Source organism: Lactuca serriola, chromosome 4 (assembly GCF_051521515.1).
Source record: "Lactuca serriola cultivar US96UC23 chromosome 4, Lser_US96UC23_V15, whole genome shotgun sequence".
In the NCBI taxonomy this organism is placed as follows: domain Eukaryota; kingdom Viridiplantae; phylum Streptophyta; class Magnoliopsida; order Asterales; family Asteraceae; genus Lactuca; species Lactuca serriola.
This window is the reverse complement of record NC_136411.1, coordinates 50,630,023-50,649,232: the sequence shown is the minus strand read 5'-3', so window position 1 is coordinate 50,649,232 and position 19,210 is coordinate 50,630,023. Positions and strand designations below refer to the sequence as shown.

Genomic DNA, 19,210 nt, shown 5'->3' with positions numbered 1-19,210 from the left:
ACCGTCGTTATGTGCTTGTTCACTGAAACAACCTTAGGGAAACGTACAAGGAGAACGGTGGCTCTGTATCAAATGAAATCGCAAACGGAGCATCAGCGTCCTTTTGCCCTTTTGATTATGAATATACTCAGACCTGGTGCAAGTGCACACCTCTGTTTCTTCTTAAATCACCTGCCGGAGTAGTCACATAAACACCCTAAAATTTTCCATCGCTGCACTAATGGAGTTCAGATCAGGATTCAATGCGTAGCTGAAGCAAAATCAAGTCCAAGTCAATCTTCAATGGCGATGTGATAAGAACAGGGCTTCAATTAAACGAAGTGTTCAGGCCCAGATTATGGATTCCACTCTAAAACCTACAACTATTTCCAGTGAGTTTTTTGCTCTTTCTTTGAAGATCTTTTCTGTGGAGCAAAATTGAATCTCATGAACTCCCCCATCCCCCCTGAAGATTGTTGTGATCGTTGTTGCCCTTCCCCATTTCATCCTCCATTTCTTCTTCGTTCCCTATCCTGAACCCACCACCGAAGTGGGTGTTTCCCTAGAGCAAACATCGGAGGCGGAAGCCCCCTTTTGATTCCCCACCTTTGCACCTTCATTCTGAGACAGAAGAAGCGCAGGAGCTGCTTAAGCAGCCCTTGTTGCTTTCCTTACTCCCAGCTACAAACCAATAAGGCACCGGAGGTGCTCTTCTTCTCAAAGGTCTTCCACCACTGAGCCTTCCCTTCCACTGCCTCGTTCGTGATTATCCTTCTCGATCAGATGAAAACCAATGACCAGAGGTCCCTTTTCCCATCGTCGACAGCATAAGGTTCCCCCGTTCTCCTATTTCGTTTCTCGACAGATGAATCATTGGAGCGAAAAATGAATCATTGGAGGCGATTGATTAAAATAATTTGCTTTAGGGTTCTTATTCGGACCGAAAAAACAAATTAAAAGGAGAGAGAGAGGGAGAGAGAGAGAGAGAGAGAGAGAGACTTATTATTTAATTGTTTAAATAATTAAATAATTATTATTAGATTTAAAAAAATGAAAAAAAATAAAAAATAAATACCTCAAAGGTATTATAGTCATTTCAATTTTTGGATGAGCTATTTTCACAACCAAACCAGTCCAAAAGGACCACGAAACCAAAAAACACGTGATTTGGACCAAAACCCAGAAAAAATGCATACCTGACCATTTTTGCAATTTTGTCTTTTTTTTTTCAAACAAAAGTTATAGTCATTTTGGATGCTTTTATAAAAACAATGTTGTTTAAGGGTAATATACTTATTTTGGAATAGATTTAAATTAATTTCTAATCTAATCAACTTCTAACATAGTTGGCTCTAATCCAGATAGTACCTATCAATCGCCCCTAAGTTTTGAAAGAGCATAGGTGATCAATCATTTACTTATATTAAAAGATAATAAAAATGACAAACTTTAGGGTTTTAATTTGTAACAGACCGGTTGCTAAAAAAACCATAACCAAGAACTGAACTAGAAGGATAAAAGTATATACAAGGAATGGCTATATCCAAGAATCGAACTTTGTACACTTAATTAATTAATAGAAGCTTCAAAAATCAAACCCTAGAATCTCTCTAGATCAACATCCATCCCACTGTCCACCCAAGTAGCAAACCTGCACCAACGAGCCCTAATCCCATCGCAAAAACAACCGCATATTTCCCTAAATCATCTTCATATCGTCTGCTTCGTCTCTTCCCCTTCTTCATCTTCTTCTTCTGTAATTTCCCATTTTTGGATGGACAAACAGACAACTTCGGATCATTCATCTTCTTGTTCTTGATTTGGTAATAAAGATTTTCAAGTTGCAGAAGACGAATCCATTGTCTGCAAGCAAGCAACTCCGATGCCTGTCTCAAAACGACCTTCACCAAATCCTCTTTCTCCGCGTACGCTTCCTTTGCTGCGGTTTCTGCTTCTCTTGCTCGCGTTTGAGAATGTCTCAGAGCTTCCAATATAATTCCCCTGTTTGAATCACTCACAGGATTTGGTTTTTCTTTGATCATCTTTTCTGGCTTTAATCCCGGAAGATGACGATTCTCGATACAATCATGTGAATGTGATCTTTTTGAAACAACTGAACCCGAATCATCTTTTCCGACGATCTGCCACCATGGAAGCGATACCTCGCCGTTCTTCTCAATCCCAACCCAGTGCTGCAACTTTGAGTCCTTATTAATGTCCACTAACTCGAAAGATTCGTTCGAGAGAGAATTGATACTACTACTACTACTACTACCATCTTGATTTTCGACGAATTGATGAGAATTGGTCAAACCCCTTTGGTATATATAATCAGTCTGCAATTGAAGCCACCATCTGGAATCCGGTGAGAGGTCGGAATACAGAGATTTTTCGTTGGGAAGAAGGAATCTTCCATTGCGATCTGTAGTTGTGTTATTAGCTGGTTTAATTTCAGCTTGTTTAGACGATGAAGATGAAGTTGAAGGACGACATGCTAATTTAGGGGCTCTTTTTGCATCTTCCTGGACGAAATATCGATTCGCCGTCCGTTGCCAAACTGCCCTTGCTTCGGCGGCGGCTGCTGCCATCAAACTGCTTCATAATGAAAAAAAAAACGGCCGTTAAATTTAGGAAATTGAAGCTGTATCAAATCAGATATGCTTAAACGTATAAAACCCACATATGAAATCTGATTGATTACTTAACGAAAGGGTAATTGAAACTGTGTACTAAATCTTCGAAAAGTAATCAACAATGATACAGAAGAACAGAACGTAAAAAGATTTGATTCTTATGATAATGATTGACAACGAAGAACAGGGGAAAGTAGAGATTATGAGGAAGATGTAACTGAAAGTAAAGAATCTAACCTGTTACTGAGTTTCTTCTTTTCGTTCTTTTTTTCTTTTTGGAGGAATTAAGAATTGGAATGAATCTTGGTTCTATATAAAAGATGATCACGATTCACCTCTCGAAGGTTTCCTAATCAATTTCCCCTATTTTGTCGGCCATGGATCAGAACAGAATTTTCCTACGAAAACGACGCCGTTATTATTTATGAAAAAACTTACCAAAAAAGAAAAAAAGAATAAGAATTAAAATTAAGTAAAATAAGTTAAGACTTGGCATCTTGTTACTCAACCACGTGGTTAAATTTACACTCCATACAAAGATAAATAATATTACATTACATATATAAATATAAAAATATAAAATAAAATTAGTGTTTTGAATTATGTTACAATAAATTATATATATCTTGGAAGGAAGCATATATATACCGACTTTTTGAAATTTTTATTAAGATAAACGAATGATATTACACTTTCCTCACATTTTATTGACAATTATCTTGTAATGTTGGACTAATAATGAAGGTGTATTTGTTGAATCATATGTTGGTGTAATCTTTAGAAGTATATAATACGTTGATTCTTGATAGAGACACTTGCATAGTCCACGACTCCACCTAACGTATTAAACCGACAAAAGAAAAAAGGTAAAACTCAATCATGTATGATTGAACAACAAATCGTGATTAGCTATGTCACATAAATCTCTAAATTACAGGCCTAAAATCGAAATATAAAACCAAATTTACCTGATTTTATATTTGAAATAGACTAATAAGGCAAGTCTTTTAAGTTTACAATTATATAACAATTATGTTTTTAATAATGTATTAAAAACTGAATATTATAGTTAAATCTACGTTTTTATTACTTTTTTAAAATTGAATATGATAATTAGATCACGGTTGTTTACTTATTTACGTATACCGGATCAACAAACCAAATTAGCCCAATTGATTTTTTTTTTCATTTAAATGTAATTTGATGAATATAATTCCTTCAAATATAATCTTAAATTGCATGCAATCTTCTTCTTATTACCATTTATATACATAATCTTTAATGATTTTTAAGTCTTGTGAACAAATAGATTAAATGATAAGGCCGACGGGTATACATTGCACGAGAGGATCCGTGTTCTATAGGTGGCCACGAACCACGACCGTGCACACCACCCCGGTGGTGGTTTATGGTCGTGGCCTTCTGTGCTCTGGACAACGATTCCAAACGGCCAATAGCCTTCATTTCTTGCATTAAATCTCCTTTGACCTTTCTTCCCCCTTCCTAACGGCTATTTTGCAATTCCTTCAATATTTACCTATAAATACTACCACTCATCTTCTTATTTTTCATACGATTCTTCTCCCTTTATATATATTTTTGGTGTTTGATCCTTTAAAAACCATGCCTCCTAAAAATAAGAAACGGTCAGAAGAGGAATAAGAGAAATTAGCACAAGCATGGGTGACAGTTTCGAAAGAAGATGTTGGTTAAACTTCCGATTCTTTTTGGAGAAATGTTGAAAGTGTTTTTCATGGTTTAATGGGTTGTGCAATTCGAAATGTTGATGAAATATGCTTGAAGTGGCTCGATATGAGGGTCAAATGTTCTTATTTTAATGGAATTTACAACTTTGTTATAAACAACGTCCATGAAGCCGATATCAATCCGGTCAATGTGGCCATGGAACAATATGAAAACACAAACCATCAACGTTTTAGATATGTCAAAGTTTGGCAAAAATTGAAGAATTCCCCAAAAATGGAATAACCTTGCTTATTTTTATTGTTTTTTTTTATTTTACTTAATGTAATTTTTAGTTTTAACGTTATTTTTTTTTCGTTTTAATTAATGTAGTTTTTAATTAATGTAATTTAGTGTTTTAAATTAATGAAAGTTAGTATTTAAAAAAATAATTATATGAATTTTTGAATTAAATTTAATTAAAAAAAAATGAGATGGAGTGGTGTGTTAGTGGTAAGTATCTCATGTTAGTGGTAGAAGAATGTTGTGCTGATGTGACACCCACCATATATGTGGTATGTAGTGGGTATACAATGGTTGACACAAACTTTCCTAATTTCAAATTTTATTTATTTATTATTATTACCTCAAATATCCCATCCAATGTCGCCGGAACCTTAGTTGTCAATCCCAAACTTAAACTCCTCAACTATTCGTCATTCCCTTTCTTGCATTTTTGTAGATTCCAAATTTTAACACTAATGAGTCATCGGCTCAAAAAATATTGGGTATCATCTTTTCGAAGAGAAATATCGAGTATAATAAGTTTTTTTTTATATATTGATATTTTAGCAAGCCATATAAATTCGTTTACTATGCTATGTTATTCGATTTGTCACGTGACATATGAGTTGATGAAATTGATATTGAACCCATTATAATAATAATACAATATCTTGTTTCAATATATAAGATGACGGATTCAAAACTCATAAAACGTCAGATATTAATGATTTAAAAAAAATAATAATAACATGTTGACTTATAATTAAGCCGTATTTATACTAGTTAATTCTAGCATTTTTGGTTTTTGACTTTCTTAGTTATTGGTCAAAATAGAATGATTTAACTTGGAACATGCAAAATGTTATTATTTGTCATGCTGTCATGAGATTTGGAATTGCGGAGATGAAAAAGCTCCTAAGCCAATGGGTTTTCATTCAAATTCATTAAGCATTATTGGATTTTGATAAAGCTCCCGGAGCCAATGGGTTTTCATTCAAATTTATTAAGCATTATTGGATTTTGATGCAAAATGATATTATGAGATTTGTAAAGCATTTTGAAGAATATGGTTGTCTATCTAGCGGAAGTAACTCCTCTTTTATCATTCTCCTTCCTAAAACCAAAGATCCTCTTTCTCTAAATGAGTTCCGTCCCATCAGTCTTATTGGTTACGTGTATAAAATTATCGCTAAATTCATCGCCTCTCGTTTGAAAACGAGTTATTGGTTCAGTTATTAGTGAGACTCGGTCGGCTTTCATTGAAGGCAAGAATATTTTAGATGGCCCAATGATAATCAGTGAAGTTTGTAATTGGGCAAAGAAGGCGAAATAAAAACTATTCCTATTTAAAGTTGATTTCGATAAAGCCTTCGATTCTATAAATTGGAGTTATCTTGATTCGGTGATGGTTCAAATGGGTTTCGGCGCGAAATGGGTTTTTGGATTAAAGGATGTCTCTCATCCTCTAGGGCCTCGGTTCTTATCAATGATTCGGCGACCAAGGAATTCTCCATTTCTAAGGGAGTGCGACAGGGCGACCCCCTATCCCCATTCATTTTTATTATCGCCATAGAAAGCCTCAATGTTGCCATAAAATCTACTTGTCAAAATGCTTTGTTTCGGGGTATAAAACTTCCCAATTGTGGACCTTCTATCTCTCATCTTTTTCACGCGGATGATGTTTTATTTGTTGGTGAATGGTTAAGTTCTAACTTTGACAATTTGGCGAGGATTTTAAGATGTTTTCATGCTAATGCGTGGTTTAAGGTAAATTTCAATAAATCCCAAGTTTTTGGGATTGGGGTCTCGATGGGGAAAATAATCGGATGTGCACGTATTTTGGGATGTTGTGCCGCTTCTTTGCCTTTCAAATATTTGGGTGTCCACGTGGTAGCCAATATGGCTCTAAAAGACATTGGCAACCCATCCTTGATCGGGTTCAATCCAGACTCTCCTCCTGGAAAGCTAGAACTCTCTCATTTGGCGATCGTCTTACGCTGATAAAAGTCGTCTTAAGCAGTCTTCCAATTTACTTCTTCTCCCTCTTTAAAGCCCCTTCCTTTGTGATCGAGTTTTTGGAAAAGGATAGGCGTCGTTTTCTTTGGGGTGGGAAAGATGGATACAACAAAATGGGTGGCTTGGAAAACGGTCCTAAGTTCGAAAGAAAGAAGGGGTCTTGGGGTGGGTTCCCTTTTTTCTCTCAACCTGTCCTTACTTACTAAATGGTTACGGAGACTAAAATCTGAACCAAATGCTCTCTGGTACCAAGCCATTTGCGGAATTCATAACTGTTTTTTGAAACTCATTTGCTCTCTTGGCAAAAAAAAAAACGATGTCAGGTACCTAGTACAACATTGTTAGAACATTTTATTATTTACAGGATATGGGGTTTTTTTTTCTTATGATGTCTTTAAGATCCAAGTCGAATCCGAAGAAAATACGCTTTTTTGGTTGGAAGATTGGTCTGGTGATGGAGATTTTGTCGAGTGCTTCCCAAACATTTTCAATCTTGACAGGAAAAAGTCATGTTTCATTTCAGATAGGATTCGGTCCAATCGAATATTCTCTTGGAATTGGAAAAAGTTCCTAGTAATCAGTTGGAGATTATAGAATTAAACGCTCTTTTGGTGCTCTTTCACATGTGGAGTTAGTCCATGGCAGGGATAAGTGGAGCTACAAATTATCGTATGATTGCAAATTTTATGTCAGCCACTTAAGAAACTTTATTGACTTCAAGTTCACTAATGAGGTGGCTAATCCAACTATTTTGGTCCATCTTGCTCCTATTGAAGAATGGTTTCATTTGGCATGCATGTTTGGATCAGATTCCTTCGGCTGTGGCGTTGTCTAGCCGAGGAGTTTCGATTTCCTCTTCGAATTGTCAATTTTATCTTACTTTGTTGGATGATAGAGACCATATTCTTGTGGGTTTCCCTTTTGCTAAAAAAAGGTTTGAAATGGATTTTCAACTGGTGTAACATCCCCATTCAAAATTTTGAAACAGTTAGTGAGTTTGTGGGCTTTGCAGCGGCTTGGGGGGCATTGCCCAAAGAAACGTCAAATGTTACTTGTCATCTTCTATGGCTTCTTATGGTGCATTTGGAAAGCTAGGAACGATATGATCTTTAACAAGCTGAGAGTCTCTTTTTCGAAAATAGTGGACAACTCATCGCAACGACTTTCAATTAGGTTAAATATAAGGGTCATTTTGGTGGTGTAATTGGGCAAATTGGATTTGCTCCCCGTTTTATATCTTGTAATTGTTATTTTGTTTCTTCTACTCTACTCTGCCTTGTGCTTGATTGGCAGTGGTTTTAATAATAAAATTTTCGTTGTTTAAAAAAAAAGTTTTCAAAAGCCGACTAAACACAAAGTTTTAGCTAAATAATTCATCAACATCATTTAAGAAACAAAAAAACAAAGAGAAAAGGTGAAAGGGCGGATGATGAGTCAAATCACAATACATAAAAAAAAAATTGGTGTGGTTTGGATTGATTCAATATACTTTATATCTTAGCTTTTTTAAAACAATATCTCGGAGGTTGTATATATATTAAATTCATAGTTAAATAGCCTATTGGTACATATTCAAGATATTTTGTTACGGTTGTTACCAAACTAATACGTAGCATATCTTGTAACTTTTTAGACATAATCAAAACAGCACACTTTTATTTTTGTTTTTACTTAAGGTACTACATTTATTTTGTTTCTATTTACATTTATTTTAATATTATAAGAAAAGTTGTATAAAGAATGTTCACGTGACAACTTACTAAACTTAATAGAGTTAAATACATCGTGAAGGATGTTGTATCTTTTTATATCTTAACAAGTAACAAATATCAAAGTTAATTTATAATAGTAGTAGGAGAATTAACAAACAAAAACATTCTTTGATGAGTAAATAAGCGAGATCCTGTTCATGCATTTGATTATGACTTTGACTTGTACGTTTTAAACAAGTTCTTTGAACGCTTCACGCAATCTTCTTATAACATTAAACTTCACAACATTTCCTTCTCAACAAATCCACTATTATAAAGCAGAGATCTTTCCCTTAAATAAATATATAATCTTTTCCTTAAAAAGATATAACATTATAACTATAAGGACATTTAAAAAAATGCTTTTAATCATAATCAAAACAGTTACGAATTCCAATCTTTCAATTGGCCATTGTGATTTGTGAAGTGAAAATCATTAAGGAAGGTGAATTGGATGATTTACTTACCCTATATATACACACATAAAAAAATACCGAAAATACCCATGTCATAAATCTCTAAGTTGAACCAATTTAACAGAACCATCTCCCCCACATGAAAGAAACCCATTTGAAACAACTTGAATATCTGTCACGGCAGCCTGCAAAGTTTCAAACTTTAATCATTCAAGTGTACATACACCATAATCATATATCATATTATATATATTAAAAAAAACAAAAAGGTTACCCTAACTACCCCTCCAAAGCCACGTGAGGTAGGTTGAAGAAATGTATGCCTATCATGCAATTTTGGCCAATGATATACCAACTTTGCATTCTTAGCATCCCAAAGCTTCACATCTCCATCTTTACTTCCACTTAAGAAAAAACTCGTATTTGGAACCGCTGCTATTCTAGTAACACTCCCTACACACACAACTTAATCTGATTAACTTAATACAGAAAGAACGACTTAATACAGAAAGAAAGAAGAAAGTACCTGAGTGGGCCTTTGGTATGTACCAAAGCATCCCGTTCCGATTGTGGTCCCCATGTTTATTTTGTAATCCAGCAGTTGAAGACGCGTTAAATTTTTGTTCAACATTATCAGAATTTTTATTCCTTTTTTGTCTTCCGGTTGCTATGTAACGAAAATCATGAACTCCAATATCTCCACCTTTTCCACCCGTTACAATAAGTGGAGAAATAGAACCACTTCCTATATCATTCGCAAATACAGAAATAGATCTCGCACCACCTAAAAATAAAATCACACAAATTTTAGACCTAATTAATTTTAATCATCAAATCTGGAAAGGGTAAAATAGGGGAATCAACCTTCATGACACATGATGGAAGCGCGAGATGTGGTAGGTGGAGCGAGTGTATCCCATATTACTACATTTACATTGTTTGAGCTATAACCTGCTGCAGCAACAATTGATCCACTTGCAGTCACATACATCACATCCCTGCAAAAATACACTATAAGAAAAAAAAAGTTTTTTTTTTTAAAAAAAAAAAATTGGAGTGATGAGAATAACATACGATGTGTAGTTGTTGAAACAGAGAGATGATTCAGTAGGACGAACATTGCTTCTTCCTCCAACCTCAAGCTGCCACGTGCACACTGTACCATCTAATGCAGCTGTAGCAAATCTTTGCCCACAGTGATCAAATTGTACGGCTGAGATTGAGGCAAGAGCATAAGGTGGTGGGACATTTGCAGCGGGAAGGACTCCGTATGTAGCTGTAGCTGTGTTTTTACCAAACTACCCCCCGAAAACAACTATTAATTAATTACATACAAACCACAAAGAAATGGAATTTGATGATTGATAAAATCAGGTTGCTTACCTCCCAAAGGTAAACATGTGTATTGCTTGAACCGACTAAGAAGAAAGGTCTAGAAGGGTGACTTGAAAAAGCCCTAGTTCTGATATTATCAACAGTTGCAGGTGGATCGATGAAATCTTCAAAATCTTCTTGGATTTCCCAACCCAGACTTGACATATTTACCCCTGTGATTCCGGGTTTTGCTAAACCGACTCCGATTGTGGCTCCTCCTAAGCCGAGCTGTGTGCCTTTCCGGCTTCCGAGACCGATTCCAGGGAAAACACATGTCGGGACGGGTGTGGATTCGGATCCTGCCCACCCGTCTGTTGGCCAATCGACATCTGTCCAGATGTAATTTGACTTGTCAAAGCAAGTTCGTCCGTCTTCAAAGTTAAAAAATATTATCCCCTTCTTATTGCTAGCGATTGCAGCTTGCTGTTGATCGATGGAATTGATGCATAATGCCTGTTCGATTGAAAACATCGGGAATCATGAATTCTGTTGCTTGGAGAAATGAAGAAAAAAATATGAAGCGTTTACTACCTCGAGAAGTTCTCCGTTTGCTTTCTGTACTTCTTTCGGTTTCTGGAATGGAATCGTGAATTCCGTTACAGGAGATGAAATCCCATCTTGATTATCGTTTTCAGAAGCTTCATGGTCACCTATGATGTCTGCATACGTGTCACTCCATCCTTTAGAGTGTTTCTGTTTGATAAGCTTCGACCATTTGGAATATTCCACCACAAAATCTCCACATAACATTCTATGATTATCAAACACATTCCAAAGTACTTCAAAATCTGATAATCCATCTTCGCTACTCATTATTCTAGAAAAGTCAACTCCTTGACCAAAATTCTGAAAAGTGGTTATCGGCGTTGACCTACACAGATCTTCCAACCAAAATATTATGGGCTCGTTTGACTGGTCCCTCCCTTTCCGCAGTAAAAATGACGCAAGCTCTTTTGCACAATAAGATATGGAATCCTCTGATTCCAGTTTTAGTAACTTGGTCAATTCCACCGAGTAATTATCTTCAAGATTCTCCGAAATGGAATCAATTTGGTATTTCAGAAATCCAGACATGAGTCCCCACAAAAAAGCGCGTATAATCTGCCATTTATCGCTTTCGGGCCCCACATTCATTTTATCGTGACATACCAACATGGAGATTTCCGGAAGGATCTTCTTCAAGGTTTCCATGTTAGAATCATAGGATGAAGAAGGTGAAGATTCATTGGAATATGTAAGCAGAATTTGTTTCAAAACAATAATGAGACTTGTAGAATCTTTTTGGAACCAAATGGATGCGAAATATATGTAGTATTCACATAAATCAAGAACGAATAAGGGCGATTGTGGAAAGCTTTGCAATTTCAGCCCATTCCTTATCTTTGACACCATCAGCAAAAGATTCTTCATATAAATGGAATGTGGTTTTGTCTCAGAGCAAGTCATTCTACAAAATATGATATACCTTGAAAATAAATAGGAAAAATCTTTAATGGACTTCAGAAGGACAGCTGGCAGTGAAGGGTAAGATGGATTTGTGTGTGAAATATCTTCAGAAGTGTCATGTTGCAATATATCACAAGCAATAAACATGAGGTCCTGGTTGTATAAATAACCTGTAATCTGAACAATAAAGAAAAATTAAAGTTAAAAAAAGACACAATAGAATGCTCACTATAAAATATAAAAAAAATACCATGTTAATCAGATGGTGGCGATTTAAGGAGAACTTCTGCTCAAAATAAGCAAGCCCTGTGTTTAACTTCTTTCCAAAATTAGAAAGCAGTGTGTTATACTGAATAGCTTCAGTCTGGATATTTTCTGGCCATCTTGGATGCTCTGTTAACATATTTGAAATGTATTGCATTGCAAAACTGTATTTTGAATGTGAGAGCATACGCAATGCCACGTCAGCAGATACCCAATTTGAAGAAGATGAAGATGGATTCAGTCTCTCATTCAGAATTTTGGATTCTGAATTATCTAATGCACTTTGAGTTGAACCACTGAATATGCTGTTAGAAGTTGCAAGGCACTCCAAAGCTTCAAGCTAAAAAGAACAAAATAGAATATTCTAGAAACATCAACAAATAAAAAAAAAAAAAAATGAAAATTATATATAGAGGTGAACTTACAGGTAAACCACATCTGCTTAATGCAGTAGAGCTCATTAAGATACCCCATCTAACAAGAATCGAGGTATTTTGTTCTCCAATAGCATTTTTCATCTGGTTTTTGTTGGTCAACATTTGACAATATTGACCAATGCTTGGATCTATAAAGGCCAAGTTATTGCTTGAGAAATCCATTTGGTCACCAATTAAACTTAGATAAGACTTATAGTAATTCCCCAATATCCACTGAAAAAATACAGAAAGTTTATCAGATTCTCTTTTTTAATAAAAAAAAATAAAAAATAAAAAAATAAAAAAATAAAACTAAGAGTTATATCTAATGTTATCACCTCAAGGAAACTTGATTTCCAGTAGTCACCATTTTCATAAGCGGATGGAAGCAGAAACTTTGATGTAATATAATGTTCTGATGGACCATTATACCCTTCAAGAAGGCGACAAATCACAAGAGCAAGTTGTTCATCTTTAAGAGTTTTTGCACAGACATTAATAGCAGAAGCAGTATCACCTCCAAGCAAAAAGAAAGCTACAGCAAGCTCCAGCTGATGTCTTCCCATTAACACATAAGCATTTTTCAAAGCAGCAGCTTTATTTTTCTCCTCCTGTACAAAATCAATTCAACTTCATTAATATCCAATAACACTATATATATAAATTACTTTTATTCATCTTTTTTTTTCAAAAAACTAACCTGAAAATTACGTGAAAGAAATGCCACCAGTGGTTTGTCTTTTTCATCTTTACTGATTTTAAAAAGACCTACCAAAACTTGTATCCTGTTTAAAGCTATGTAAAGAAGTGCACAAGCTTTTGGATCCCTGTTTTTTAAAAATTGCTGTTTTGCTAGCCTCTCCATCTGCAATTTTAACCAAATTTATAAAATATGCATATAGTATAGTTAGTAACTATATAAATTAGGGTTTGTATTTTGTAAAAGTACCTTGACTCTCAACTGTGCTTGATTTGTGTACCAAAATCCAACACCCATGGTTCTCATTTCATCCCATGATGAATCATTATTCAGAAGTGATTCAAACAAGCTTTCTTGACAATCGGATTGGAAAGCCCAGGCGATAAGGGATGAGTTAATGACCAAATCGCCCTTGGATGGTGGTCTCCCTAGTCTTCTCACACAATAAAGCTGCTGAAACCTTACTGCAACCCAGAACCTTCTACCAGGTATGTCAAGACCTTCATATGGTGATGATGTGTTTGAATTGCTAATTTCATCAAGAAGATCAATAACAGCAAGAATTTGCATCTTTTCAATGTCTGAAAGGTCATGTAGCTTCTCAATGGAATCAGTGAATCCACTCAATCCAGAGTTTTTAGGACTGGAATCGATTGAATTGCTGAAATCATTGGAATTAGAATCCCATGTGGATGTGTTTGAATATGTGTCACCACTCCATTTGAACGCTTTGTTGTTTGAATTTTTCAAAATTAGTCCTTCAAGATAGTCTGACAAGCTCATTTGTGGGATTCTAGGGTTTGTTTTCAAATCCTTGTTATTTGTAAGATGCTGAAAGAGATGACTCAGTGCACTTTGTGCACGTTTCCAATTTCCTGAATAAATATTCACCAAAAGAGCTTCAGGGTGATAAGTAGGAAGAGATCCACCAACATTTTCTGCTATTTCCAAAACACTCCTTACACCAATACCTGTATTATTGGTATTATTATATTTCTGTTGATCTTTCAATTTCAGGTTTTCAAAAGCATGAGTATCAGAATCATAAATAATTTCAGGGACCTTAAATCCATCTGATCCACCATTAGGAAGTACCCACTGGCTGAAAAGACAAAAGTAGTCATCATGAACAATCACACCTGTCGCTTTAGGTCCCCAAACAAAATCACGGATACAGGGGCGAGTTTGTCTTTTTGCAACACAAAACCAAATATTTCTATTTTCATTTCCATCCTTGGATTCTTCTGAACTTACACAACGCCTCATGGTATACACATGCACTTCATTCTGCAAGCAAACTCCAAGCAGAAGTTGACCATTACCTATAGTCAACCAATCCAAACCAACAACAACACCACCTCCATCAAGATTTATGGTATCTTCAAGTAAAAAACTCCCAATTCCTCCAAGATACACACATTCCCATATATAAATAGTGTTTTCGTTAGATAAAGTTGCAATCTTTCTACCACAATCAGTTGAATTTATTTTCATAATCGGGCCCACATGAGCAGCAATTTTGCCTACTAATTCCCACTCTTGATCCATACTTCTCCATAGTTTTAAACTACCATCAAAAGAACCAGTAATTATATGATATGCAACAGAATTGTCAAACATTTCACCAACAAAACTTTTCTCCTGTTCTTTAGATGAAGAGAAGTTATACATACCAACCACAGAATAGCTTGTAATGTTATCATGGTTGTATGGATCTGGAAATGTAGATGAACAACGGTCAAAGTCAATACTGTATTTACATTCGCCACCTGGCGTATCTGAAGGATGAATTGTAACTTTCCATGATAATGCCTGAAAGTGGTCCTTCTCTTTCCATATAGCTATCACCATAAATTTGTTATACAAAAAGGTGTTACATGTAGAAGTCAAAGGAATTGAAAAGATACTCGTGGGCCCATTTTCATCACAATCAAAAGGGATAGTACATAGTTTCTGACATGATATCAAGTCTTCTTTTTCACAAACTTCAACTAAAAAGCAATCTATGCCTCTTGAATGTCCCATTAGTAAAACCCTCTGATCATCTATTAATGAAGGGGCCCACCTCAAGCTAGTGTATTCACATGGAGTATCTTGAACTACAAACTCTCCAGAAAGCTTGAAGCCAGAGCTCAAAAATGACCAAAATAGAATCACTCCATTAGCATCCAAAGAAACAGCAAGTTCAGGGTAACCTCCATAAGGATGCAATGCAAATTGCAAAATCTTTCCAGTGTGACCATTTATGTTTAAAGCTCCATTAGCAATAGACAAAATCGAATCAGTTGTATTTGATGTGTGTTTATGAAATTGTAACCACTTCAAATGATTATTAGGTGATAAGTGAATTACAGAGCATACGTCTGGTGGGCCAAAGAATCCGTTTCTTGATATGAAAGATTTGTTTAGTAGAAAACTTGTTCCTGTTTTGGAACCTGGTAATTCTTGCTTTTTCCACATTGTAACTCGTGGGAATCTAAGTGGTGAAAAATCATCAATACAATGGATAGCCCAAAAGGTTACCATCATTTGCGGACCAAAAGAAATTAACCAATCACATTTCCCAGATTTACCATGGTGATACTCTTCTGAAGGAAAATATTGAGTACCCTTTTTACCAATGTTAACAATACCATCAAGTTCAGTGGCCCATCTTATGAAAACATCACAACCAAGAATGCCATTTAGGGTTTCATTTATCTCAATTGTGGCAGCAACTCGAAAAGATGATTGGTCTTTATTGCCCTTCCCTGTTGTCTTCCTGGACTTACCATCATCAATCTCACTCCATAATCTTACAGTTCCATCAGCACAACATGTTAGCAAAACCATCTTGAGGGCATTTGTGGGTTTCTTTTTCCAATGGTTTGCTACTAAAGGTCTCCATTGGATCATGGAAATGGGGACATGATGATGGAGCTCAGACTTGATGCATTTTGATTTTCCATGACCGATTAGTACAGAATTGTTGGTGTCTTTATTTAGAGGTGCAGTTGCAAATGGGCCTTCGATTGATGAGGTGGCAGAAAGTAAAGCTTGAGGGAACTCGGGTGTGAATTTCCAAGAGATTTCCCAAGAGAGGTTTTTCTTTTTCCATAAGACAATGTCGATTCCAACTGAGATTAATCCGTCTCCTGAACCTGTCCATTTAATGGCCTTGATGTTTGTGGCTTGCACAAGGATTGCAGTCTGGCTCCAACAAAAAGAACCTGAATATGAGTAAGAAAGTTCAAATGTACAACATCCAAGTTTGGGAGTAAAAGATGAAGCTTTTCAAGGTAATAGATGTATCAAAGTTAAGGATGTTTGAAATGACATGTTTTGAATTAGTACTTTACTCAAATGAGAAATGAAAAGCATATAAGGTGTTGGTTATGTAAAGGATGCAATAATATGTTGTATGTATGACTGGTCATGATGATGTAACTTGTTTATTGTGTGTTCCCTTGGTGAATGAAGTATATATTTTCTTAACTATTTGTAAAGCTTCCATTGTTTTAAAAGGAAAAATATTGGGATGTACTTCTTTTGAAGTTGGAAAGTTACACTTACACCTACTCCACATGAAGATCCATCAATTATCATTCCTAGTAACCTTTGCACCATTGACATCTTATGCTGATTAACAACAACAAAATCCTCTCATTCAAGAATATAAATATAGTTTATATGATGCTCTAAAATGAACTTGCAAACATATGAAGTCCTTGGATCGTTAGAGAGAAAATGCATTATTTTGCCAGTTAGGATCTCAATTCCATCATTTTAAAGACCATGTTAAACAGGGGGGGTTCTCAGTATACAGGATGCATTCAAGGGCAGTTGCTTTTTCATTCTTGAAAGTAGCCAGCTTTGTATAATTAATCCAAGAACATTAAGATATCAAATGGTTTCCATCGGCAGAAATGAAAAGCTATCACTATGAAAAAAGTAGCATAACTTTAAGCTTAATATTCAAATATGTTTGCATATACAGCAAGGTTCTATACTAACTAACCTTCTGAATTATGTGAAAATACTCCAATAAGGTTGTCCGAAGAGGCTGCTACTTCTCCAGACGACAGCACAGACGGAGACCATGAAACCGCAGAGACATCCTCGGAGCCGTCGGAGGAAAGTTCAATAACTTGCCGGAAAAAGGGATCGACAGGGCTTTCGTTGTTTTCAGAAGGAGATGGAAAGTGAGAGATCACGAGAAGCGACGAGGCTGCGTAGGCAATCCATGCGTGACCTAGGTAGTCCGGTAACCAATCGATGGCGGATTCGGTTCGGGTCGGAGCAGGAGGGATAGTTTCCGATTTGATCAGTTGGAAGGGTAAGTCGAGGTGTGTCAAATCGAATGCCGCGTCTGATTTGGTGCTTAATTCGGTGGCGGCGGCGGAGGAGGTGGCTTTTCCGACGCCAGTAGTTGGCACCCGCATTGGTTTCTGGCCGAGGAGAAGAAAAGAGAAGCGGCAGGATGAGTGTTTACCGGTGGTCAGACTGCCGTAACAAGGATCATGGGTGATAAATGAAAATAATGTCACATTTCCGGCCTCAACGATTACATATTTGTTGCCAAAAAAAAAAACTTTTTTTTAACCTTTTAAAATGGAAATATCTTGAAAAACAACTCTAAGGTAATAAGGTTTTTATGTAAAATATTATAAATTGTTTATTTATCAAGATTAAAAAAATGGTTATGAATTCTAAGAATCATTTTAATTTTTTTATTAAGTACATTTTGGATAAATCAAACATTAATATTATACGAATCAAACTATTTTGTATAGTTTACAATCATGTGTCATTTGTGGTCGGACCGTAGTCAGACTACCAATAAATTCAGTGGTATTTTTCTAGTTGTATTCATAATTCGGTAGAAAAAACATTATAACTCTCATTTCTCTGGTAATAAACATATTAATTCACAAATTTACAGTTCAAAATATCATATTCATAATTTAATAAACATATTAATTCACAACCTATTGTTTTAATACATACATTCATTCATATTTTAACACAAAATTTATATAAAATACACAACTTAATATAGTCTATTCTCAGCCTATTACATAGAATTCATAACTTAATACAATTCGTTATATACTAATTCATATATTCAAAGAAATAAAACACAAGCTCTACCACTACCAACTACAACCTCTCCACTAACCACCTTGTAACACTCGGTTCTCGGTACGTATTTAAATTTAATTAATTGTATGTTTTTACACTAGGACGCGACGAGTTGGAGGCCCAGCTCGTCGAGTAGACTAGACTCTTGAATGCGGGTTTTAAGTAACCTACTCGACGAGTCGGAGAGCCCGACTCGACAAGTAGGTCTGTCTAGATGAAACCCTAATATTTAGGGTTTGCACCCTGTTTAAACACCTTATCCTGCCTCAACCCAGCATCCATCGTCCCTCCCAGTCCAGAAAAGCCCTAACTCGAAACCCTAATCATTTATTGAGTGTTCTTGAGCTTTTTGGTGCCATTTGTGTGTATGTGAAGTTTGAGAAGGAGAAGGAAGCTTGAGAGATCAAGAGGAAGCAAGAAGATCCAGAGGTTTTGGCACATTTCCAGCTCATTTGAGGTATAAAGCTAAAACCTTGACCATCTATTTCTTAGATCTCTAGTTAGGGTTCATTTCTACATTTTCTAAGCCTTAGAAGTGCCATATTCAGGATTTTGTGGTTATAAAGGGGTATGACTTCAGATTTGGAACCATTGAGGGTTCCTATGGCATAAAGGTGCCAACTCTATTGTCATAAGATCCCCATGCATCTTGTAGACTCCTTTTAGGGCCTTTAGTGCCAAATACCCCATGCATGAACGTCAAGTTTGTAACTTTACGTGTATTATGGACCGTAGGAGGCTAGATCTATGTTTTGGATGTGTTAAACCCGACTGTAATCAACTGTAAGGACATGGACTTTGGGGTACTCGATGAGTCATTCATGGGACTCGACGAGTCGGGTTATGGTTCCCCAACCCTTTTCTGCTTTGATCGAACTCATTGAGTTTAGAAGAGGACTCAACAAGTTAGATGTGATGTTGGACCTGGAAATCATGGAACTCGGCAAATTCAAGATCAGAACTCGGCGAGTTCAAGACAAGTCCCAACTGCATGAAGACGAACTCGACGAGTTCATAAGGAACTCGGCGAGTCCATGACTATTGGTGTCTTCTTTCATGAAAAAGAACTCGACGAGTTCAAGGATAAACTTGGTGAGTCAGTTAAAGAAGGTCCCGACTTTTTTAT

General features: G+C 35.9%; 2 protein-coding genes across 3 annotated transcripts; both read right to left on the bottom strand.

Annotated features, from left to right (window-relative positions):
- Window positions 1-1,455: 1,455 nt before the first annotated feature.
- Window positions 1,456-3,006, bottom strand: LOC145101553 (uncharacterized). 2 transcript variants are annotated; one of them, XM_079038762.1, is made up of 2 exons: window positions 2,850-3,006; window positions 1,456-2,571 (listed from the first exon to the last, which is right to left on the bottom strand). In XM_079038762.1, the coding sequence occupies exon 2, from the start codon at window positions 2,565-2,567 to the stop codon at window positions 1,590-1,592; it is 978 nt and encodes a 325-aa protein (XP_078894888.1). In that variant the 5' UTR covers window positions 2,568-2,571; window positions 2,850-3,006; the 3' UTR covers window positions 1,456-1,589. The 2 variants fall into 2 exon arrangements, with proteins under 2 accessions (XP_078894888.1, XP_078894889.1); XM_079038763.1 differs by having other exon boundaries at window positions 1,456-2,574; window positions 2,850-2,986.
- Window positions 3,007-8,697: 5,691 nt separating this feature from the next.
- On the bottom strand, window positions 8,698-17,492 carry LOC145101552 (transducin family protein / WD-40 repeat family protein). The gene is made up of 13 exons (XM_079038761.1): window positions 16,961-17,492; window positions 13,213-16,172; window positions 12,964-13,128; window positions 12,602-12,874; window positions 12,273-12,497; window positions 11,834-12,187; window positions 10,669-11,760; window positions 10,147-10,590; window positions 9,838-10,061; window positions 9,628-9,761; window positions 9,290-9,547; window positions 9,038-9,216; window positions 8,698-8,948 (listed from the first exon to the last, which is right to left on the bottom strand). Exons 1-13 carry the CDS (start codon window positions 17,382-17,384, stop codon window positions 8,856-8,858), a joined length of 6,825 nt encoding a protein of 2,274 aa, XP_078894887.1. The 5' UTR covers window positions 17,385-17,492; the 3' UTR covers window positions 8,698-8,855.
- Between the last annotated feature and the right edge of the window lie 1,718 nt (window positions 17,493-19,210).

What these genes read in the sequence shown, in the direction of transcription:
- LOC145101552 (XM_079038761.1), bottom strand. Translation starts at nt 17,384, where the DNA reads ATGCGGGTGCCAACTACTGGCGTCGGAAAAGCCACCTCCTCCGCCGCC. An exon ending in GGAAATCAAGTTTCCTTGAG is followed by an intron (nt 12,498 to 12,601) that starts GTGATAACATTA and finishes GTATTTTTTCAG; the next exon opens with TGGATATTGGGGAATTACTA. An exon ending in TGTTTCAACAACTACACATC is followed by an intron (nt 9,762 to 9,837) that starts GTATGTTATTCT and finishes GTATTTTTGCAG; the next exon opens with GGATGTGATGTATGTGACTG.
- LOC145101553 (XM_079038762.1), bottom strand. Translation starts at nt 2,567, where the DNA reads ATGGCAGCAGCCGCCGCCGAAGCAAGGGCAGTTTGGCAACGGACGGCG.